Source organism: Symphalangus syndactylus, chromosome 21 (assembly GCF_028878055.3).
Source record: "Symphalangus syndactylus isolate Jambi chromosome 21, NHGRI_mSymSyn1-v2.1_pri, whole genome shotgun sequence".
Taxonomy (NCBI): Eukaryota; Metazoa; Chordata; class Mammalia; order Primates; family Hylobatidae; genus Symphalangus; species Symphalangus syndactylus.
The window spans coordinates 4,318,542-4,342,562 of NC_072443.2; the positions used below are offsets into that span (position 1 = coordinate 4,318,542).

Below are 24,021 nucleotides of genomic sequence, written 5' to 3' on the forward strand. Positions count from 1 at the left end.
ACATGGTATTGTTGACACAAGTAACGTCGCTAACTTGGAAAGTATGACAAATGCTGTCATTCACTTTTTTAAAGCAAATAGCTTTCTTATCACATTCATAGCTTATAATGGACGACAATATTTGAATCGCAAACTAGCAGTTAATCTTATTAACAGTGTTCTGCCTCATACATTTCAATATAGTGTTTCAATATCTAAAAGTTTTGAGTGTTGATATTTTATTGAGAATAAACATTTGCATAACTTTGCCTTTGAAATTCTGGCAATGATGTGGACATGTTCAACTTTGTGTTTGCTTTTCGCTACGCTTCTGTGCTCTACAGCGGGTGTTTTGTATATCATAACCCTAACTGTTTATATTACTAAAATAGGAATTTATAAAAATATTTAAATACATGACTATATCCTGAGACTTTATCTGATCAAAATAAGTACCACAGAAACCCAAGTGTACTGTCGATTGGGTCAGAAGTCTATTCAATAAACACTACATTCCACTTTGAACAGGAATGCTGGTTCATGTTAAGTTGACTAGAGTAAGTTTATGTTTTTAGAACAAGTTCTCTTCTTCAATAATCATAAAGTGTTCCTGTAAGTCCTTCTTTGGCTTTATGTCTTTCTGGTTGTAACATTACACCATAAATTATAAACTTATTTATTTGTTTGTTGGGCACTTATATCTATTAATTACATGGCACATTCTTTTTTGGCATCTAATCTGTTATTTTTCACAGTGATGTTGAATGATTGACAGGGTGGCAGTGAAAGTCTTTATATATTCAACAATATTTAAATATTTAAATATTAGTGGGAGATGATAATACTTAAAGAAACTTGGGGGACTAAACGGTTTATTTAATTTAACAAAGATCAAAGAAAGACTGGCAAAAAGATGAACAGTTTCCCAATAGACCATGCAACCGACAACATTCTGGACAACTTTTGGTGTATCTATCCAGTATACACTTCTTTCTTTGGGGCAGCTCTCCACCTTATCTTCAGGAAAAGGCCCCTAGAGCCAAGTTCATACTACCTCATTCTACATCTTTCGAAGATAAATTACTAAACACTAGCAAACATAGGACTTTAGAGGTGCCAGTGCACAAGTGGGACTGAGCCAGTCCTGCTTTCTCTCCTGAGAACTTAGAATTAAGGGAGTTGGACCCTGGTCAGCTGAATGGCACTATAAGGCTTTATGACCAAGAGTTGAGAAAGCCAGTTTTTAGCTATGTGCATGGGAATCCAGAAAATGTCACTGTGCAGAAAAAGAAAAAATGATGCAGTCACAGTAGAAAGTGAAGTAAATTGGTTCTCAATCACAGTGAGATGAAGAATGTGACTTCCAACTCTTAATTTATCAATTCCCAAACACCCTACTTTGTGAATAAGAACCAAATTTTTGACTATTCACTGGATTCACTTGATTCTTTATATACCCCCTTTCCTTGGGTCCATGTGTTTCTCATATCAAAAGATTCCTGTTACCAAAAGATTATTGTCCACAAAATACAGCACATTATACTTGATTATTATTGGCTTTTAACTCATGAAACTATCAATTAATATTAATATTATGACGCATATTTTTTCTTTCTCATCTGGCAATAAGCCTTTTGAGGAAAACCCAGAAATTCTATCTTAAACCTAATTACAATGCCATTTTCTAGTATGATATGCTTTACAGAGTAGACAATGATGAATAGATGATGTTATGTTTAGCAACTATGAAAACTAGTTTTAGACTTTAATATGTTTCCCTGTATACCACATTATCTACTTGGTTCTCAATTTTCCTGATTCACAGATGTTAAGCTTTAGTAAAAATAACAGAAAAATCACAAAATGCAGAAATATAATAATCATCAATCTATGTCTGCTTATGGTTTAAATTAGCGGCTTGAGTCTGCAGTGTGGTTTTGGGTGTGAATCTGTTGGTTGACCTGAAGGTCATATCTAAAGACACCGATCCTGGGTCCTATCTTGAGGGAGGAAGACACATCAATATGTATCAGTCCAGAAGCTGTGGGCCACAAGGAGACCCAGAGCCCTGATTAGCAGTTCCAGGAGACAGTCCGTACCTCAGATCTACCACTAATATTTATAACATGTCAAGCCTAGATGTTAATATTCAGCAGAAAGTTCAAAAGAATCATTCATTCTTCTTAATGAATTTTTTTTTCTTACTCTGTGGAAATCTTGGCTATTGTGTCACAAGAACTGTACTCCACGCCTGTGAAGATTTCCTTGCAGTGTGCTGTCCGGACACCATTAAGCCAGTCACCTGTTGTGCGGAAGGTAGTGATATCCACATTGCTTTGGTCCAGAAGAAGGTTTGACGGCCTGCAAGAAAAGAAAACACCAAAGGGAGGCAGATCAGGAGTCAGCAGAGTTTCCGTGTGTCAAAATTTGACACTAACATCAGCAGGAACTTCCAGACTTCATATGGTGTTCCTGTTCATTTGTGGAATTTATCTGCCATGAAAGCTTCATCTGTTCAAGCTGGCAGCTTGGAGGAACGCCGTGTAATCATCTTGTCTAAGTTCTCCCCTTCTCCATCCACAAGTGCTTTTTAAGTCACTGAAAATTTGCCAGTGAAAGACGTAAATATATCCATACATATTTTATTATCATTGAATTTAATCACTAGCAAAAATGGTAGTAATTTAGGATATGGTTACAGTAGGCAGGACACACTGAATTCTTTGCTGTCTGCTTTGATGATGGATTCAGTTTCAATATTTTAAGTATTTCCCACTGGATGTTTGTTTGTTAGACATTGTACAGGTTGCTGTCCAAAGAATGGCTTGAACAGTCTAGGCTATACTTACAGCAGGACATAAACTCAATTCTTTGCTGTCTGCTTTGATGATGGATTCAGTTTCAATATTTTAAGTATTTCCCACTGGATGTTTGTTTGTTAGACATTGTACAGGTTGCTGTCCAAAGAATGGCTTGAACAGTCTAGGCTATACTTACAGCAGGACATAAACTCAACACAGAGTTAAATAATGTTGCATGTCATCAAAAATAAAAAATAAAAATTAATAGAAAAAAGTAGATGACTGATAAGAAAAAACATTCTTGCATACTTAACACCAAATGAAGTTCATGATATATATGCAACACATTATTCATGATATATACATTATATATATCATGTGTTTATATACACATGATATATACATAATATTTTATATATGTACACACACGCACATACACACAGACTCAGAGAGGGATTGTAATTGTGATTTATATTGCACAATACAATCAGCATTAAGAAAAAGGGCCGGGCGCAGAGGCTCACTCCTGTAATCCCAGCACTTTGGGAGGTCGAGGCCGGCGGGTCACTTGAGGTCAGGAGTTCGAGCCCAGCCTCACCAACATGGAGAAACTCCATCTCTACTAAAAATACCAAATTAGCCATGGTGGCACATGCCTGTAATCCCAGCTACTCGGGACGCTGAAGCAGGAGAATCGCTTGAACCTGGGAGGTGAAGGTTGCGGTGAGCCGAGATCGCGCCATTGCACTCCAGCCTGGGCAACAGGAGCGAAACTCCGTCTCAAAAAGAAAGAGAAAAAGAAAAAGGACTTCCTTCCTTCTAGGATTTTTTTTTATATAAATACAGGCTTAAACATCTATCTATGACCACTTGCAATATCTGGTAAATCAATGGAACAGAAGAGGCATAAAGGAAATGAAGGAGACAATGTTTGCTTCCCTGAAGAGGCAAAAGAAGCAGCCTGTTGGTGAAATGTCTTTGGTGTGTCTTTTTTTTCAGCTCTTAGTGGCCTCTTTAATTGTCCTTTGACTTATAAGACTGGAGCCAGTCACTAGGTGAACAATTTATTGACTTCTCTCTTCTTTTCTCTTAAGGAAGGGAGCTTGGGCACAAGGTAGTTATAAAAGCCTTTAGTTTTGGATGAATAATAACAATGACAGAAATAAGTTTCGAAGGCCCTTGTTTTCATATTATATCGAACGTTCATGTGCACTCAGTGTGGCAGGCATGATGCTAAGAATATTACACAGACATGAAGGACCTTAATCTTTACAGTACCTGTTAGGCACTGATGCTATCTCTAAGATAGACAAAGAAGCTGAAACTAAATCACATTAAGTTACAAATCTAAATTTCCTCAGGCAAAAGAGGCAGAGCTAGCCTTTAGACCCACATTATTATATACCACAGCCCACATTCTTGACTGCTACACTGTGCCGTTTAGGTAAAACTGTGTTCATATTGCATTTCCCCTGTTTTTTCTTAAACGATTTATGATTCCATCATGTGGCATATTAGATGTTTATATACCCTGAAGTTTAGTGCACAGATACTGGAACCGTAAGGCCTGGGTTGAATCCCAGGTATACCACATACTATTTGTGTGACCTTGGTGAGTTTCTTGTGTTTCCTCTTCTGTGAAATGGGGATGATGGTGAGGATATCGACTTCACACAAATGAAGATTAAATGAGCATATGTAGGAAGCACTTAGAACAGTGCTGGCTCATAATAAGCACTATCTGTTAGCTGTTCATTATTCTTATGTAAATGGTGAAATGGTTAAACTTCTGAAAACTTCAAAAAGAAAATAGCAGAGTAAATATCAGTTTATATATAATGCTGGGAATGCAATGATCTCGTTAACTACCTCTTTTTTTTTTTTTTTTTTTTTTTTTAGACAGAGTCTCGCTCTGTTGCCCAGGTTGGAGTGCAGTGGCTCAATCTCGGCTCACTGCAAGCTCCACCTCCCAGGTTCACGCCATTCTCCTGCCTCAGCCTCTCCGAGTAGCTGGGATTACAGGCGCCCGCCACCACGCCCGGCTAATTTTTTGTATTTTTAGTAGAGATGGGGTTTCACAGTGGTCTCGATCTCCTGACCTCGTGATCCGCCCGCCTCGGCCTCCCAAAGTGCTGGGATTACAAGCGTGAGCCACCGCGCCCAGCCCACAATGATCTTGTTAACCACCATTTTAAGTAACTAGAAATTTAGTCATATATAATATTATGTACATAATAGTATAACAACCCTGAAAAGTATCCATTATTAGGGGCTTCATTAGAATAGTCAATAACTTTTACAACTTCACAATCATTCCACACAAATGCTTGCAAACAGAAGTGCTATTCTGCTGTCTGTGATTTTTTTCATTATTGTTATAAAATATAGTATTAATATTAAAACTATATATCACAACTTAATATTTATTTAATAATTAAGAGAGTACGTTTTGATTTTTTGCCGTTTTAGTTATTTAGAATCTTTCAATAAAAATCTCCCAAATTAGGAGTATTAAAACTAGAACTTCATATTTTTCTTATATACTTGAAATGAAAGATTAGTGTAAGTGAAGTCCGTCATTTGAAATGCTTAAATTCAAAGTTTAGAATTTGTGGTGAGAAGACATCAAAACAAATAATATATCGACATGCATTTATCCTTATTTTAGAAATAAATTTAGGTCTCTAAGGGGTTAATTTCAATATCTTTAGAAATAGCATGAAATAGCAAAATTAACAATATGCATGAAATAAAACTGTATAATGTTTTACATATGAGTAGCAGTCATTGATTACCATCTAGGATATGTGGTAAAAGCTCCTGTTCTAAATGAGAAAATCTGTGAAGCAAGTCTGTGCCAGCTCTGCCCACACTAAAATAGGTCTTTTAATTGAGAGGTTTATACCACTTCTGGTGATATTCTTCAACTTACTCTCTTATGTACAAAAGACCTGCCCAAGTGTAAAGTTGATTCGTGAGCCAGGACAATTTTAGATCGTGCCCTACACCTACATGCTATTACTTGGAACATATGAGAAGTTTGTGAATTCACTATCTGGATTTTTACAGGGATGCATGAAATGTATTTGATAAAAATGGTCACATTTTAGTGCAGTTTTAACCCTGAGTTTCAGAAAAAAAATTGCAACATTGGTTCTGACTCTATTTTCATACTCTGTGGAAAATATAGATTAATAGTCCCCTCCCTGTAATGGTCATTTATGTAGTGGAGGGAAGTTGAAAGGGAAGGATTCTTCAACCTTCTGTCCATCAGACTAAACTCAATTACCTCAATCCTTTCTACTTCACAAGTTCAAATTATAAGTTGAAAATCTTAATTATGGAGTTTATAACTTCTATTTCTGTGATATAGTTTAGTTTTACTAACACTCAGAGATTATCTAAAAAAGATTAGGCCTTATTATATAAATATTAATTTTTTCCTTTAGCAATATCTGGAAAACTATAAAATATCAATATAACATTTCATAAGTTATTTTCTTCTGAAACATATATGCAAACAACTTTCTATGATTTTTTAAATTACCTACCTGAGAAAGAAAAACAGCTTATTTTTATAATTGAAAATTTTGTATTTTTATTCTTTTCTTAAGAACTTCAGGATATACATCAAAATGTACACAATATTCATGGGTTGTTTCAGCATAGCTATCATGAGTGAAACAGTCTTTGTCACTAGCAAGCACTAGACATTATATTAGACTCATTGGATAAGTCATTGAACCACTAAAAAATTGATAAGAATAGCATTAAATCATGTGTGAGAAGATTTTATAAGAAAAATGATGTGAAACCTAGAATGAGACAAGACATTAAACTATCTACAGGCATGCGCGTGCACATGCCACAGTTTCTCTGTCTACAGTAGCTGGAGCACAGAACCTTATGTCAAGTTTTAGTCCCATGAATAGTAATACTTTTTTATTTATGGGTTTGCGGGTATGAAGAATCAAACCCCAGGACATTTATTCAGAATATTTATGAAGTGTGCCTAATAGCAAAATGCAGAATTCTTTCTTCTCAGTTCAGAAAAGTTTTTACTTTTACACTCAACACTTTAGCCAGACTCAACAAGAGTTTAGAGAAAATTAGTACAAACAAATTGAAATAGAACAGGACGTGTGGATTAAGGATTAGTGACCCCAACTGAGTTTGTCTGCTTATGACTTGGATCAAAGTGCATCCAAGACAAAAAAAAAATGACCTAATTTTAATGCCTGTGACCTCAGAATAACCAGCCCTGCAAAGTATCATTTTTCCACTTCCAGGATTTCTCTGGGGATTTCAAATAAAAATTGGTTCCTTTCCTCCTCAGAGAGGACATCTGGAGAGTTTATCAATGGATAGGAATTTGTCTCTCACTGTGAAGAGCCTGTGATGTCTCTTCATGCGCACCAAGGGAATCTGGACCTTTGAGCAGCTGCAGGCATTGGCGTTTTTTCAGACCCAGCCACAGACATTGGGTCTGAAGGGGAAATTTATAGGCTGGGTGATGTGCACCGTGAGCTCACACTTTTACTAGACAAATTAGATAGGTTTCAATCCATGCAGCTGTAAACGATGTCCTACAGAGCTCCACCTGATCTTTTACAGCTTTTCATAAATCAGTACCTACTGGTTGCAGACCGCAGTCATTAAAAAGGAATCATGGAAATTACATGTTTGCTCAGGGGAAGTGAAAAATAACTTTCTTCCCTTTCTTTCTCCCTCTTTCTATTAAGATTTGTGAATTATCCTTTCATGGGTTTTCATACTGTTGCATTAGAGTGGTACGTATATATTTGCTTCCCATCAATTCCTATTTCAGCTGTAAATAGGTGCATAAAAATTAGCACCAGATACTGGGGAAAATCTCAATAAACAACTGCCAATCCCAGGAATATCTTCGCATAATAATCTTATTTCAATGCTACCTTAGAATTCTGAATCACTAGTTATCCATTTCTGACTTAATAGACTCCTTTTGATTTACAAAGGGATTTACTCCTCAAATATCAAAAATAATAACTAATACACATTTCTTGAATGAATAAGTATATGCCTACTATGTCTAGAAGGAGGTAATAATATTCAAGATGCATACTGTAACATTATAATTATTTTTTATTTGTTGTGAATAGTTTCAGGAAATACATTAAATCTAAAAAGTAACTTTTTAAAGCCAAAATACTAATAATTATATCTGAATTTATTATTGTTTGGGAATAGTAATATATTTTTTCAGTATATTTTATAACTTTTTTTAAAATTTCAAATGTTTCTCCAATGTATTTCAGGGGGAAAATCTTATATTTGCCAATTTATTTTAATGTTGATTGCCGATGACCTTGATCTTTATCACTAAACTTAAAAATCCAGATATGCTAAAATGAATTTAATTTATCATCAGTAACTAAAAATAATTTTGAATATATACAGTTCCCAACAGGAACCTAGTACATAAATGACACATTAAGGAGAAATAAAGTCATTGTGTTTATTTTAATTATCTCTAGGCCTTAAAGACAAAAATCTTTGAAGTTATAACCGTTACATCTGGTTTAATTCCTCCCTGTGGTAAAATTAGCTGCTTTGATTTTAAGATTAAAAAAGAGAGAGAGAATCACTTGGGTATTCGGCATATTTGATTCCCTCTAAAAGGTTCTGTATCATATTTGTTCACTGAGCAAAGTCACCCTGTCAGTTTCAGAATTTGAGGTCAAAGTCATTTTGAGAAATAAAGGCAGATTGTTTTTTGGTTGTTAGATTTATCTTGAAGGATATGGTATTTGTCAAAACAGCAGTTATTCTCAAAAAGAATTCTATTATGTACTCCTAGAGATCAGAAGCTTTTTACTAATACTTGTTTATTTTCATTAACTGGGAAAAATATGAGCATTGTTTATTTTTACTCCTCTCTATGCTGCAAGTTAATAAAAATAAATCCCTTCAACATTAGTGATCAATGCAATGAAACAATATATTTAAAAACATTTCAATAAAATTAACTAAATATAATTGGGTCTGCAGAACCTTGTTCTAAATATTATTAAACATATTGCTTAAGTCTTTGTGTCATGAATTTTGTTGTCTTCCATTTAAAACCTCGTTCTAAATATTTTGAATGCATTATCTAATCTTTTTGTGTCAAGAATTTGAATTTTATCAATTTACAATAGCACAGAAGAATTCAATAACCTGACTAGTGGAAATTCTGTGAACTTAAGAAGTTATTTCTCTATTTCATTTTACACGCATATGCACACACAAACATCTCTTCAAAATTAGTATTGTCAATAATAAAAATCTGGTATCTTCAAAAATAAAAAGGGTATCTTACTACTTGAATAGGAACACATTCTCATTTTTCTGTTATTGGTCTTAATTTTTAATTTAGCTTCATTTATAAAAATAAGTGAATAAATTTATTTAAATCTAGAAGTTATGTTTTTAAAACATAAATGTATTTCTCTTATATGTACAAAACAATGTGTTGGGAAGTTAAAGAATATTTTTATTTAAGACTATTTTCTATTTATTTTCATGGTGGCATTTTCTATCAAGAACATCTTTAAGAAACATTCCTTTGGGCTGGATGTGGTGGCTTAAGCCTGAATTCTTAGCAATTTGAAAGGCCAAGGCAGGTGGATCACCTGAGGTCAGGAGTTCGAGACCAGCCTGGCCACCATGCTGAAACCCCATCTCCACTAAAAATACAAACGTTAGTCAGGCATGGTGGGGACTGCCTATAATTCCAGATACTCAGGAGGCTGAGGCAGGAGAATCTCCTGAACCCAGGAGGTGGAGGATGGCACCATTGCATGCCAGCCTGGGTGACAAGAGTGAAACACTGTCAAGAAAGAAAGGAAGGAAGGAAGGAAGGAAGGAAGGAAGGAAGGAAGGAAGGAAGGAAGGAAGGGAGAGAGAGAGAAAGAGAGAAAGAAAGAAAGAAAGAAAGAAAGGAAGAAAGGAATAAAGAAAGAGAGAAGAAAGAAAGGAAGGAAGGAAGGAAAGAAAGAAGAAAGAAAGAAAGAAAGAAAGAAAGAGAAAGAGGGAGGGAGGGAGGAAGGAAGGAGAGAAAGAAGGAAAGAAAGAAAGAGAAAGAAAGAGAAAGAGAAAAAGAGAAAGAGAGAGAAGAAAGAAGAAACATTTCTTTGATTCTTATAAAAAAGAGAGGAGAGTTTTTTTTTTTTTTTTCATTCTTTTATGCACGTCTTCTTTTGCCTTGCCTTTTCATTATCCAATTTTACAATTAGGTCTCTCACAATGTGGTTTTCTGCAGTAGTCTAAACCTCATCCCATCACCCTGATTGTTCCTTGTTTCTACCTACCATTTCACACTCTTCTGTGATATAAGTGGTACTGCTCTCCAAAGCTCAAAATAAAGGGAATTTTCTTTCTCTCTTGGTGGAAGTCAACGTAGTGAGTTAACATTCTGAGATATTAATGAATGTTTCATATTTGTTTTCCTTCTTGTATTGCCATTTCCTGTCACTAACTGGCTCCACAGCCCCCTTACAAGGTGCCTAAAATCTGGATTGGCTGACACTAAACCTTGTTACATACAATGGAAACAGGAGGCATTCAAACATTTAAATTAGGACAAAAAACCAAACACCGCATGTTCTCACTCATAGGTGGGAATTGAACAATGAGAACTCATGGACACAGGAAGGGGATCATCACACTCCGGGGACTGTTGTGGGGTGGGGGGAGGGGGGAGGGACAGCATTAGGAGATACACCTAATGCTAAATGATGAGTTAATGGGTGCAGGAAATCAACATGGCACATGGATACATATGTAACAAACCTGCACATTGTGCACATGTACCCTAAAACCCTAAAGTATAATAAAAATAAAATAAAATAAAATAAATAAATAAGGAAAAAAAAAGAACACAAGAGCTGGAAGTATGGGCTAATGAATGTTGCTTGGTTTTCATTAAAAAAAATTACACTGTAAAAAAAAAATAAAAATAAAGAATTGAAAATGCAAAAAAAAATAAAAATAAAAAAAAATAAATTAGTTTCTTGACTGTTGGCGAGAATGCTTATCTGCGTGGCAGACCTGTTCTTCCTTCTGTTCTTCCTACCACTGTCAATGAGAAGGCTGATCTCAAAGGCTCCACATTCAGAAGTATTCTCTGATGCTTTCTCTGTCACTCTGCACATCTCAGTCACTATGTCTTATAGAATTCACTTTAATAAAACATTTTGAATTCACACACTGTCTACTTTCCCTGCTCTACCATAGCAGATCCTTTTCTTAGACTACTGAAATCCTAATTCTCTCATATGAATCCCTTCAACTCCTGCCCTTTTCAGAAGTAGCTGCCAAATAACTATTCCCTACATACAGAGCAACACATCACTTAAGTAACTTCAATGTCTCCCCTTTCCTTATGGATAAAAGCCCAAATGTCTAGAAATGACATTTAGTCTTCCATAACCTGACGAATCATCTATCGCAGCAGTCCCCAACCTGTTTGGCACCAGGGGCCAGTTTCATGGAAGACAATTTTTCCACGAATGGGGTTGTGGTGGGGTATGGTTTCAGTATGGAACTATTCTGCCTTAGATCATCAGGCATTAGATTATTATAAGGAGCACACAACCTAGATTCCTTGCGTGTGCAGTTCACAACAGGGTTTGCCCTCCTATGATAATCTAATGCCGCTGCTGATCTGCAGTAGGTAGAGCTCAGACGGTAACGCTCACCAGCTCGGCATTCGCCTTCTGCTTTGCCACCTGGCTCCTAACAGGCCATGGCCTGGTATCAGTCCATGGCACAGGGGCTGAGGATCCCTGATCTATCAGGCTTTTCGCCATAATTTCCTTTTTTTATCCTATAGTCTAGCAAAACTGTATAATGTGATGTGATTTGGAAGTATCCTACCTATTTGCGTGTCTTCCCTTTTCTGTAGTGTTCCCCCAGCCTGTTTTCCTGTTACCTGCCTGTAGAAATTTCATCCACTATCCAAAAGTCCCTTTTACATACAAATACCAGAAAACTCCAAATATAAAAATAAACTCACCTCCCCTCAGGATTCCCAAGCTCCTTTTATTTTTGCTCTAATAATTACATGTTCTGAAGGGTATGATAGTTTTCTGAATATTCTTTTTTCTTCCACATTAAAACATAAGCTGTTGAGGGTGGAAGCTACACCTGTTACCTATATAATCATAACAGGACCTAACATAATGTCTCACACAAGGTTATTGTTGAATAACCATCTGCAGCCTTGTACTGATGTACAATCAAAACTTAAAACCCTCACATCTCCTCTGATTTACTCTACTTTTAGAGAAAGTAATCAATTACTAGGGAACAAGCATAACACAAAGTTTAATTTAACTGTCCTTCCCTTATCGTCATTCTTTGCAGCATCTAAGTAATTGTTTGATCTGGCCCACCCTGACCATCAGCTTTTCCACCTTCCCCACTTCCAGTGATGATATTCATGGAGACACTCTAAGTGGAAGATTCTTTGAGAATGATACTGCTATAAATCATCAACTCTAATGAAGGCTGAAAAGTGAAATGATGCATTATAGAAAGACTTCTATTGCAGTATATGCAACAACGTTTTTAAATTCAAACAATTAGTTTCAAAAGGTACTTAGCCACCAAGAAAAAAATAAAATTTGACCATAAAACTTACTAAATCCAGAAAGACTGAAGAAACATCATTTCTATCAGAATGATGTTGTTTTTCTTAAAAGACACTACAGGGTATGTGTGTAAACACAGTTCTATGCACTGATCTGAATAACTATATCATTCAGAAACTTGCATGCTTTGTACCAGCCACGAATTCAGTTTTGAAGTCTCCTATTATATTTTTTAGGAGTGTATTTCTGGAGTTGAGTTGACAGAAAGGTACACATGTAGAATTTTGCTTAGGAGAACAGGTTTAGGCTTTTACCATATGATCAATGCCTATAAAAAAAAATCTGTTCAGAGAACAGAAAAACACTGGAATTTTTTCTATAAATTGCATCTTTTGAAATGGAAATTTACTAATGGATGTCAGCAAATATTTATTAGGTATTTAGGCGATATTTACTGAGCACCCATTATCAATCTGCACTGGTAATACAAGAGAAGCCTGGTGTGTGCTCTCACAGGGCTTAGAGTTTATTGAGAAAATGGATAGTTAAAACGAATACACACACACAAACACAGAAAACAGAATTAAAATAGTGATGAAGAACGAGAAGATGGTGCTCTGTAAAAGAATAATGAGGTTAAACTTTATTTCGCTGGCACTGCCACAGAATGACTCAATACATACATGATGTGTAAGTTGCTTCCTTAAGGAAGAAAGGTGCAAAGGAGAATCTGAGATAAGGCAAACAGCATGTGCTACAATCTTCTGAAATGCTTTTGTTTTCTGAAGGAACTAGAAGTGGCCACTGAGGTTAGAGTATTGTTTAGGTGAAGGTGGCACAAGTCGAAAGGTTAAAATGACCCCCACCTCCTCATACTTTTGCTCCTCCCTCTACAAAGCAGTCATATAAATCAAATCATCTTACTTCTCTGGTTCAAATGCCTAATGAATTCCTCATGCATTTGAAAAATATTTCAAAGTCCTCACCACGGCCTGTGTAGCCTCAAGTGCTCTGGCTTCTGTTTACCTCCTTAGGTTCATGACAGACTCCCTTCAGTCATATTATTCTCTGCCACTTTCTAGAATTCTCCAAACCCTTTCTCATCTCAAGACATTTGCATTTTTTAATCCTGTGCCAAGAATATTCTGTTTGGTGAGGGGGGTTTACACAGCTGGCTCATTCCCTGCCTACAGGTCTCAAACATCAACTCCTCAAACCCTTTCCCAGCTACTACTTTATTGCCCATCACGGCCATTTACTTATTTCCTTCCTCTGGTCTGTACTGGTCTGTTGTTTACTGTGCATCTTCTATAACGTAAGCTTCAGGAGGGCATGGATCATATTTTTTCCTCTATTTTTCTTCAGAGTCTATCCAGTGCCTTGCACATGGGAGACTGGAATATAAATAAAGAGTGGTTGAAAAAACTATTTATTTTAAAATACATGATTAAGGTATTATTGACTATAGTCATCTCATTGTATTATATAAAGATAGTTGAATAAAATTTATTTGAATAAAATAACATTGGAGAAGCGAGGCTTTTTAAAATTTTCTTTTTAATTAATTTATAATTTTTTTCAAGAGACAGAGTCTTGCTCTGTCACCCAGTCTGAGTGCCTGTCATTGCTCACTGTAACCTCAAACTCCTGGACTTAAGCAATCCTTCTGCTACAGCCTCCTGAGTAGCTAGGATCTTTGGCAAACACCACCATGCCTGGCCCATTTAAAAAAAAAAAAAATTTGTAGAGACAGGGGTCTTGCTCTAACACCCAGACTGGTCTCCAACTCCTGGCCACAAGTTATCCTCCAGCCCCAGTCTCCTGAATAGCTGATATTGCAGTTTTGAGCCACTCCATCCAGCCAGCAGGGCTTTTTAAACAATCAAAAGTAGACTAGATTTTTTTATAAGTGTAACATGAATTCAATATTGATTATAAACAGGTGACTGAAACTGTATCATATATGTTTTGATAAGAAGATTCTGGAGGCTGTGCAAAAAAATGTTTGGAGTTTGACAGCAATCAAAGCAGAGGACAAGTTAGGAGCCTATTGCAGTGGTCCAGGTCAGAAGATGAAACAGCCATGAGGAGAGTGTTTTCAGTGAAAAGGGGTAGAGATAGATCTCATTGATCCAGATGATCACAGTGTGGAGGGCAAGAAAGAGCTACCAAGAGTTGCTCTAATTCCTGGTTAGGTGAATGGGTAGCTGTTGGTGTATGCAATTAATTAGGCAGTGGAAGGATCAGGCTAGGGGGAGAAAATTGATAAATTTTCAGAATATTGACTTTATGTCTGTGAGTCCATTATTTGAGAAGTTTGGCTGTCAAGAGCGTTAGAGAAGTAGGGAAGTAGTTGGCAGAGATGTGGGGCCAGCAGGGGTAACATTGACAAACAATATCACCTAAATTTTCCAGAGGAGAAAAAAATCACCTGGAGTTTTTATAAAACATCCACACTCCATTCTCTTTTCCTGGAGACTCTTGGGATAGACCTGGATATTTGTATGTGTAACAGGTTCCCCTGGTGATAAGAATAAGATAATGAGAAAGAATATAATAGAACATATGTTTGTGGCAATGATCCTACAGAAAAAAAGAGCCTGGATATGCAGAAGAGAGAGAGGGAGACAGGGAGAGAGGGAGAGTAGAAGATTAGCCTCTGACAAATAGAGGGATACTTCCTTTTATAATCAGAAGAAAGAAGGACAATATGGGTAGGTGCAGGTGCCACTACATTTCTGTTTTGCTGTGGGAAGTTCCCATCTAATGGCTTATTTTCTCAATAAAGCATTTGGCTAGGACATCATTAAAAATTAAAGAAGGAGGTCATCTTAATCAGTTATGAAAAGGATGAAATAATCATTGTCAAAAGTAGGAAAGCAAATTTTCTAAAGAAGAAAAAACTTCTTGACATAGTTGCATTTAGTAATGTGAGGTTGTTAAAAATAAATGTATTATGACAAAATCTAACCCATCATGCATTTTAATGGTAATAAGTAAAAATATAAATATAATTGCCCAAATGTTTATATTCTGTACATTGAGATGGTTGTCTTTTCATAGAAAATATTGATTTTTTTCTAAAATTATGTTTTATGACAAAATACATCAAACTTGTTCATGTATTAAAGAAAAATATATAAGGAAAAAGTATTTGATATATTTCAATAAGAGTGGAAAAGTGAATTATGAAAATATGTTAAAATTTGGATGCTAGGACACAGCCCCACATATTATCATCTGATAGTAAGACTACTTTTCTCGGTGAAACTGGTATTAGATACCCCTACATTACATTACATTACATTACATTACATGAGTTAGCTCTGAAAATGGTTTGAATGTTTTTATGATAGGTAAAGTCTTTTTTTTTTCTGTGATTACTATCTATGCTGTAAAGATCAAAATAAATGCCTTCAGGGTACAAAATGAGGACCATATGGCCCAGGGAAGGACAGGTTTGTTATCCTGTTAGTTGTTAAACTGTCAGGTGAATTTCTAAGAGTCTATACAGTCTCTGTGAAGTTTGGGATAGAGATTTATCCTTATGGAGTAAGTTATGGATAGTTTTATTTAAGGACATTACTAAATTCAATCTTAGTGATTCCTAAGTGTTATTTTCAATAAATAATCTATGATTCTTATATACTGATATTAAGATCTTGTTTATGATTCTCCTACTTTATTTATTAAACTATTACGTAAAAACAGGGTAATGTGCACTCAATATAATCAACACAAAATGGATAAACTAAAGACCTAATACTGTAAAGCTGCTAGAAGGAAATACAGGAAGAAAGCTCTGTGACACTGGTCTTGGTAACAATTTTGTAGAGATGACACCAAAATCACAGGAACAAAAGCCAAATTAAACAAGAGGGATTATATCAAATAAAAATTTTCTGCACAGTAAAGAAAACAAGAAAATGAAAGGCAATCTACAGAAGAAGAGAAAATATTTACAGCCAATATATCTTATAGGTGGCTAATATCCAAAATATATAAGGAACTCACAGAATTTGATAGCAAAAATAATAATACCCCTATTAAAAATGGGCAAAGGACCTGAATAGACATTTTTTTTCTGAGGAAGACAAATGGCCAACAGGTTTACGTAAAGGTGCTCAACATCGCTAATCATTAGAGACATGAAAATCAAAACCACAATGAGTTAGAACCTCACACTTGTTAGGATGGCTATTATCAAACAGTCAAAAGATACCAACTGTTAGTGAAGATGTGTAGAAAGGGAACATTGGCATGTAAGGGAATGTAAATTGGGACAGCCATATGGAAAAATGTATGGAGGTTCCACAAAAAACTAAAAATAGAATCACCATATGATCCAGCAATCCCATTCTGGGTATATAGCCAAAGGAAATGAAGTCAGTATTTCAGAGAAATATCTGTATTCCCATGTTCATTGCAGCGTTATTCACAATAGCCAAGATATGAAATCAACATAGGTATCCACTGACAGAAGAATGGATGAAAAAGGTTTGTATGTTAAAATTTTGCTATTTTATTCCCTGTGGATTTCAGGGGCATTGATTTTTGACATCTTAAAGTATTGTTTTAAATATGATTGATTTTTTTTACAAAAATATGATACTAAGGCATGGTTAATCAAACTTGTAATGTACCTACATATTCAGTCACCAACACACACACACACAGACACACACACACACACACACACGCCCTGCTTGATCTTCAAACAGATAACTTAAGGCAAAATGCAAGGAATTTCCCATGCATTGAATGCCAGCTTCAGTCACTAAGCTTTGTAGCAATGGAAACAACAGGGCGGGATAGTATTATTGAGACCTAAAACTAACACAATTGAGAATCGATACTGAGAAGCAACTGGTTACGCAAAGAAGGCAGAATGACCCACAAGTCATCATTACTGATAAAACTCCATTGTTCCAATTAAGATATTACTGAACTCACAAGTCCAAGCCATTGAGTAGGCACATAGCTAGAGGTCCAAATAGGTCTGAAATGCTTCTCTCTCTAGTTGTCAAGAGGAATGTTTCAAAAGTATAAAATATGTACTAACTCATGTGATAAATCAGAAAGAAAAATTAAAAGCCTATAAGAGAATGCATTATCAAAATGTAAAAGAACATTTTTTTCTTATGCGTACAATGAGAATCGAAATTATTAAACAACATATCTTTGCCTTTAATTTCTCTGAGAGACACCAAATATATTAATATTTATTTTCTTCCTATATGGCCCCTGACAAAATTCATCTCTTCTTCCTTCTTTTTTCCACTGTACTTTGTAGATACACTTTAATTTACATTGTTCTAACCACTGAGAGAACTCGGTGATTCTTAACCTAGAGGAATATGCATAAAATTCAACAGAGTTTGTGCATCCAGGATTGCATTATAGCTGCAGAGTATTAAAATTCGTGTTGTTGTCCAGGGGCACTGGCTTTATCTTACTCTTAGTTTTATCTTCAATGGTGTCTAGCAAAGTAATTGATATGCAATGTAGATTAGACAAATATTTGTTTAATTAACTGGGGAAAATTTGCATTTTGCTAGCCAGTGCAATATTTTGGATAATTTCTTTTTCTTTATTTTGAATGAAAGATGAATCAGGACTTCTTTATTCATGAAGGGTGAAAAGAAGTATGTGTTCAGTATATTTATTTATTTAGAGACAGAGTCTCGCTCTGTTGACCAGGCTGGAGTGCAGTGGCATGATATCAGCTCACTGCAACCTCTGCCTCTCAGGTTCACAGATTCTCCTGCCTCAGCCTCCTGAGTAGCTAAGATTACAGGTGCCTGCCACCACACCAGGCTAATTTTTGTATTTTTAGTAGAAATGGCATTTCACTATGTTGGCCAGGCTGGTCTCGAACTCCTGACCTCAAGTGATCCACCAAAGTGCTTGGATTACAGGCATGAGCCACTGCACCCCGCCAGTATTCCTATTTCCCAAAGACTTAAACAAGCCTGAATGTAGAGTCAAGATAGATGTTAAAAAATATCTCAGAATTTCATCATTACTATTAAGGAGGATGAGAATAAGTTCTAAAGATTAGAAAAGAAAGGGGAAATAAATCTCTCTAATATTGTGGAATACAAGCTTCAAATAATGCATTTTGGGGGTGGGCTAAAAAAAAATTAACATCTTGGAGATAGAAAACACAAATTTCAGAGTGAATGCAGGATAACAAATTGAATGTGTCACCTTGCTGCCGCACTGGTGATGACCTTCAGGCTGCCGGGATTCCGGATAAGCTTGTCCAGAATACTAACAATCTGCTCAAACTTGGGTCTGTCGTTTCTGTCTTTCTGCCAGCAGTCCAGCATCAGCTGATACAAGGCAGCTGGGCAGTCCATGGGGGGTGGCAGTCGATAGCCCTCATCTACAGCTTTAATTACCTGTGTGAGAAGCAAAGTTTTCAGGAACCAGGAAGTGCTACTTATTTTATGTTTTCATGGGTGGGGCTCACAAATATGCTTATTTTAAAGGTAAGTGGGAAAACATCTCATTTTCAGTTGCCTAAAAGGATAACAACTGATCAAATAAATAAGAAATTATGTATGCCTAAAATATTATATAAAGGAAGATTGAAAGAACATCAATTTAGGAAAGGAGAGTATGTAAAGATCCTTTTCGGGTTAAAATAAAAAGAAATGTTAAATGATAGAGTAAATTTGGTGTTATAAAGAAATTATTATTTGGTTATCTAGTTCTCTATGGAAAACATATATGAATGAATATAGACAAAATTACTATACAGCTTTTAGTTATACTACAGTTCAAATGGTGCCTTCCAAATTATAGTAATTTTTTTTTCATAAAATCCTAAGTGCTGTAAAATTAAGTAACTATTAGTTTATTAGTACTTTTCAGTGGTGTAAAGCAGTGACTTCAAACTTCAATGTGTATTAGAATCTAGAGGTTATCTTATTGGTCACTTATTTCGTTATATTTTCACTACAAATGTTTCTTTTGTCTTATTTCTAAACCCTTGCTGGAGAGAAATATGTAAATCTGTAAGAACAATTCAATTAATATAATATCCTTGCAAGACTTGGAAAGAGTTTTATTGCTGCTAAATATTTTATTTCAATGTTACAAACCAGGAGCCACCCAGTTACATTATGTTCCACTTCCTTGCACAGCTTGATCTTTTCATCTGAACTCATAACTCATAGACCACAAATACTTACATCCTGATTGGACATCTCCCAGTATGGTCTCTCTCCGTAAGACATCACCTCCCAGAGAACAATCCCATAACTCCATACATCGCTGGCTGATGTGAACTTGCGGTAGGCTATAGCTTCTGGTGATGTCCACCTGATTGGGATCTTCCCTCCCTTTGAATATAAAATCATGTCTACATAAATGAGCAATACATAAAACATATAATATACATAACATAATCTGAAACTGGACAGAATTTCTCGTAGTATTTCTGTTCTGAAATGGAATATGCATTTCTGTAAAACATTTTGATGTTATTCTATTTTAATACCAACCAGAAGTAGCATACCATTTACAGCAAGTTTTACTTCCAAATAATTTGGAAGGATTTTGAAATTATATACAAAAAAGAAAATTGCTTAAATATTGACATTTTATATCAATTACGGCATGTTAATTAATCATCTGCAACAAAACAACCTGAAGTAGATGTGATATGACATGTATTAGAATTAAAAGTGGTATCACAAATCAACCTTTATTGATTTAATCTAGATTTATGCTTGACCAAGCAACTGAAGTTCAGAATGTGAATAAGTCAATATTTGTAAAGAACTTAGACACATAAGTACTTACAGGTGTTTGTTACCTAAATAAAATGAAATTATATTTTAAAAAACTCCCTTCAACACAATAATCATCTTGATTAATTTACTGCGTGCTTCATTTCATCATTAATCATTGAAGTGTCTTCTGGATAGTAAGCAAGCACCATATAAATTAGATAGACATAATAATTACATTCTCAGAACTTATAATTTAGAGGGGAATAATATTGATTTTATGAGTTATGGGAGATATAAAAGTGTAATCTCTATGGAATTTGCTCTTAGTTCAATAAATACATTTAATAAAGATGTACTGATTGTCAACGATATAGGAAGTATTATGCTAGTTATTTTGGGTGAAACAATTATAAATAACATACTGGCTCTTTTGATGGAAAGTGTCAGGCAAATAGGAGTAATAATGAGTTACTCTGAAAAACTAAATACAGAACGAAATAGGTATCTAGCACGTTGCTTTTCAAACTTTATAATGCATATAAATCATATACAGCTTACTCCCAGTAAAATGAAAATTTTGATTCAGGACGTTGAGTGTGTAGCCAGCGTCTGCATTTCCAACAATCTCCATGTGATGCTGGTCCGTGGAACTTACCCTGAGTAGTAAGACAGTAGTGAAAGCCACCGTGATGTGGAACGTGGAGCCAAGATTCTCACTAGAGAAACTGAGGAGGGCATTTACTAATTAAGTGACCTCAATTTCAAGTGAAGTCACTTGAAAGATAAGTACAATATTTGATATAAGAAAAAAAGGGATGGATATTTCGAAGAACTCACATCATCAAAATCTTAAGTCATGTTCATCAAAATGTGACCGATTTCTATTGGACCTCATAGCATGCCACTGGATTTGAAGTGATGCTCAAGGGGGCAATATAATGCTTTACACAAATGGATTAGCAACTTAGGAGATAAGTTTCTAAGCCTTGTTGTGCTGGAGTGTCCTCATCTGTTATGGAGAATGTAATAGTCCTGGTTCAGAGTATTGTTGTGGGACTAAACGACACATTTCAGTAAAATCTTTAGTCTTCTTCCTAGGACATAGTAAGGACTCAATAAATGTTAGCTCAATAGTCTCATATTCTGAGCAAATGGCATAAATCAAAGCACAGAGGTGAAAACTGTATGTTCTAGAAGAACAGTTTCCGGTGTAAAGAAATTAATTGGAAGAGGAAGCTAAAACGTCAAATTTTTATTTAATCACAGATACATTTGGGAAACTTTATCCTGGCTAGGAGAGTGATAAGATTGGAACTAACTCAGTCAAACTGAGCACTTCTCCTTGGTGGTTTGGCACAAATGAGCTGTTCAGGGAGAGTACTGCCAGAAGCTCTTTGAAAAGGTAGAGCTTACACAGTCATGAAGAATGCATGAAACTGCGCAGAGAATTGAGGAAATGGAAAAACACCATCAGCAGGAAGAACAAGCCTGCAAAGACACACAGTGAGCACAACCTTCCTAAGAAGCTACCAGGTGAAGAATAGTTGACAGTTTCTATTGATGAAGTAAAACAAATCAAACTGGAGAGACCAGAGCCAGAGAAAGACAGTCTTGGAAGTTAGGGAGATAAACTACAGTGTGCAACATGCACTAAAACCCAAAGCACTCATCTACATATGTCTAGACCAAGTTTATGTTTTTATAATTCAAAATTTCAAATACTACCCCTTGATATTGAGAAAAGCGGACTTAAACATGTGGCATTGAACAAAATCTACTCAGGGTGTTAAATGGAATCATTAGGCCTATTTTTTCCTTCTTAAGAACTCAGAGAATTAACAAAAGTCAAACAAAGCTGTATTCATAGGACAAGGGAGATACAGTATCTCAAAAATCTCAATTAAATATCTTAGGTCTGTTATAGACACTTGTCATTTTTCTAACCACCTTTGCTACTTCTCTTTTTCCAGAACCAAATTACTGAAATCATGTAAGTATACTCTCAGTATTACTGAAGGTATATAAGTAAACTTATACTGAAAGGATCGTTTCAGTATACTTTCAGTCATACTAAAAGTGTAAAGTGTACTTAAATGGCACTAAAAAAAGAAAAAAGGAAAAAAAAAAGCCCTTTCTATGCTGAAAACTTTGTACCTATTTAGAAAATATTAGGCCCAGATATTTGTTGCCTTAACAAGGTCTCTAGTTGAAATTAAAATAGAGTCATAAGAAAAAAACAGTAGGTTGATGATAGCCATGAAAGAGAAGTGTATTTATTTGGTTTAATTCAATCAGGGTTAAAAAGAAACACAGAAGAGTTGTTTCATTTTAAGTGTTTCTTCACCATTTTCCAGAGGGAAGAGCATTGAGATTAATAGAATTTCTTAAAATAATGATATACTGAAAGGTGATCTGTTTTAGGAAGAACAGAGCCATATTTCTGCTTAAGCTTGGAAGGATAATCCTCTTTTGCTCTGTTCTAAATACAGGCAAAATAATGTTGGAGAGGTAGCTGCTGTGGTCGCATGCTCGTATCTTCAAGGAAAGCTTCACTCACCTCAATCTCTTAACTTGCCTGGGACTTATACAGTATGTTCTCTAATGCAATACATGGTTATAGATTCAAGCAAATTATTTCCAGAATATTTCCCAATTAGATGTGGTCTATTTGTGTACACCCGTGTAAATCTTATTAAAATGTTTAAAACTTACACAAAGGGGATATATGTTTGGAAAAATGTATAGTAAATTATTTTAATAAGGAAAACTTAAATTTTCAATTCTGCTCTTCTGGTTGTGTTTTGTAATTATTGTAGCCTGCACATACACACGCGTGCACACACACACACACATATATTGTTGTTAGAATGACAACTTTAAACCTTTCAATGAACATACTTGCTGATCAGGTGACCTTTACACTATCTTTAACTTCGTACTAATTTTTAACAAAATATTCTGGCTCTTAGCTCACTGTGGTACCTTGGAAAAGTATCTCGGCCACATCGTGCAGTAGGTACCTGTGAAATGACAAAGGCCTCTTGCTACAAGATGTGCTAGCTTTGGAAACGTAGGTATGGTCTTTTTACTTGTGTCATTCAGGTTTTTGATTTACACTTTCCTTTTCCTTTTTGTCTCTTAACTTTATCAAGGGTTCAGTTGCTGCCCTCATGGGAAAGCATGAGGAAGTGGGGCAATCTAATTTATTTTCATTTTATTTTGGACATGTTATTACAAACACTCAAAAATTAAGTGGCATTCAATCAGTTCAACAGTGAAACCAGGGTGCAGTGCTTTCAATGTTTCTGTAATTTATCCAGATACTGCTATTGATCAACTTTTGGTGTACCAGTTCTTTTCCTTGCTGGCCAGATTCTGTCCCAGGTCACAGTTAATTGAGCTTATATACTTAGAAGTAAATATATTTATTTTTATTTTTAATGAAAAACTCTTAATTTATATTTTTATGTATGATATCCAAACAATTCAGTCTAAAAGAAGAGCTGGGGCTAATTTAAACTCTTTCTTTAGAAGAAGATGTGAATGAGTGATTTGCTTTGCCCAATTTTAGTGTTGAAGTCCGTAGACAGTTAGGTCTGGAGTGCGGTGGTGCCGTGCATTCTCGGCTCACTGCAACCTCCCCCCTCAGGCTCAAGCAATTCTTGTGCCTCAGCCTCCTTTGTAGCTGGGATTAGAAGTGTGCACCACCAAGCCTGGCTAATTTTTGTATTTTTGATAGAGACAAGGTTTTGCCATGTTGGCCAGGCTAGTCTCTAACTCCTGGCCTCAAGTAATTTTCCCACCTCCACCTACCAAAGTGCTGGGGTTACACAGGTGTGAGCCATCGCACCTGGCCAACAGTTAGCTGTTTAACCCAGAATTTAT

The 24,021-nt window shown here is 35.6% G+C and overlaps 1 protein-coding gene across 2 annotated transcripts in view; it reads right to left on the minus strand.

The window, feature by feature from the left end:
- Positions 1-24,021, minus strand: part of EPHA3 (EPH receptor A3) — a 375,121-nt gene that overhangs the window by 7,692 nt on the left and 343,408 nt on the right. For both annotated transcript variants that reach the window (XM_055259775.2, XM_055259774.2), the window contains exons 14-16: positions 19,594-19,743; positions 18,605-18,798; positions 2,185-2,340 (exon numbers count right to left, since the gene is read on the minus strand). In XM_055259775.2, the coding sequence (XP_055115750.1) occupies positions 2,185-2,340; positions 18,605-18,798; positions 19,594-19,743 (500 nt within the window). The remainder of the gene's footprint in view (positions 1-2,184; positions 2,341-18,604; positions 18,799-19,593; positions 19,744-24,021) is intronic.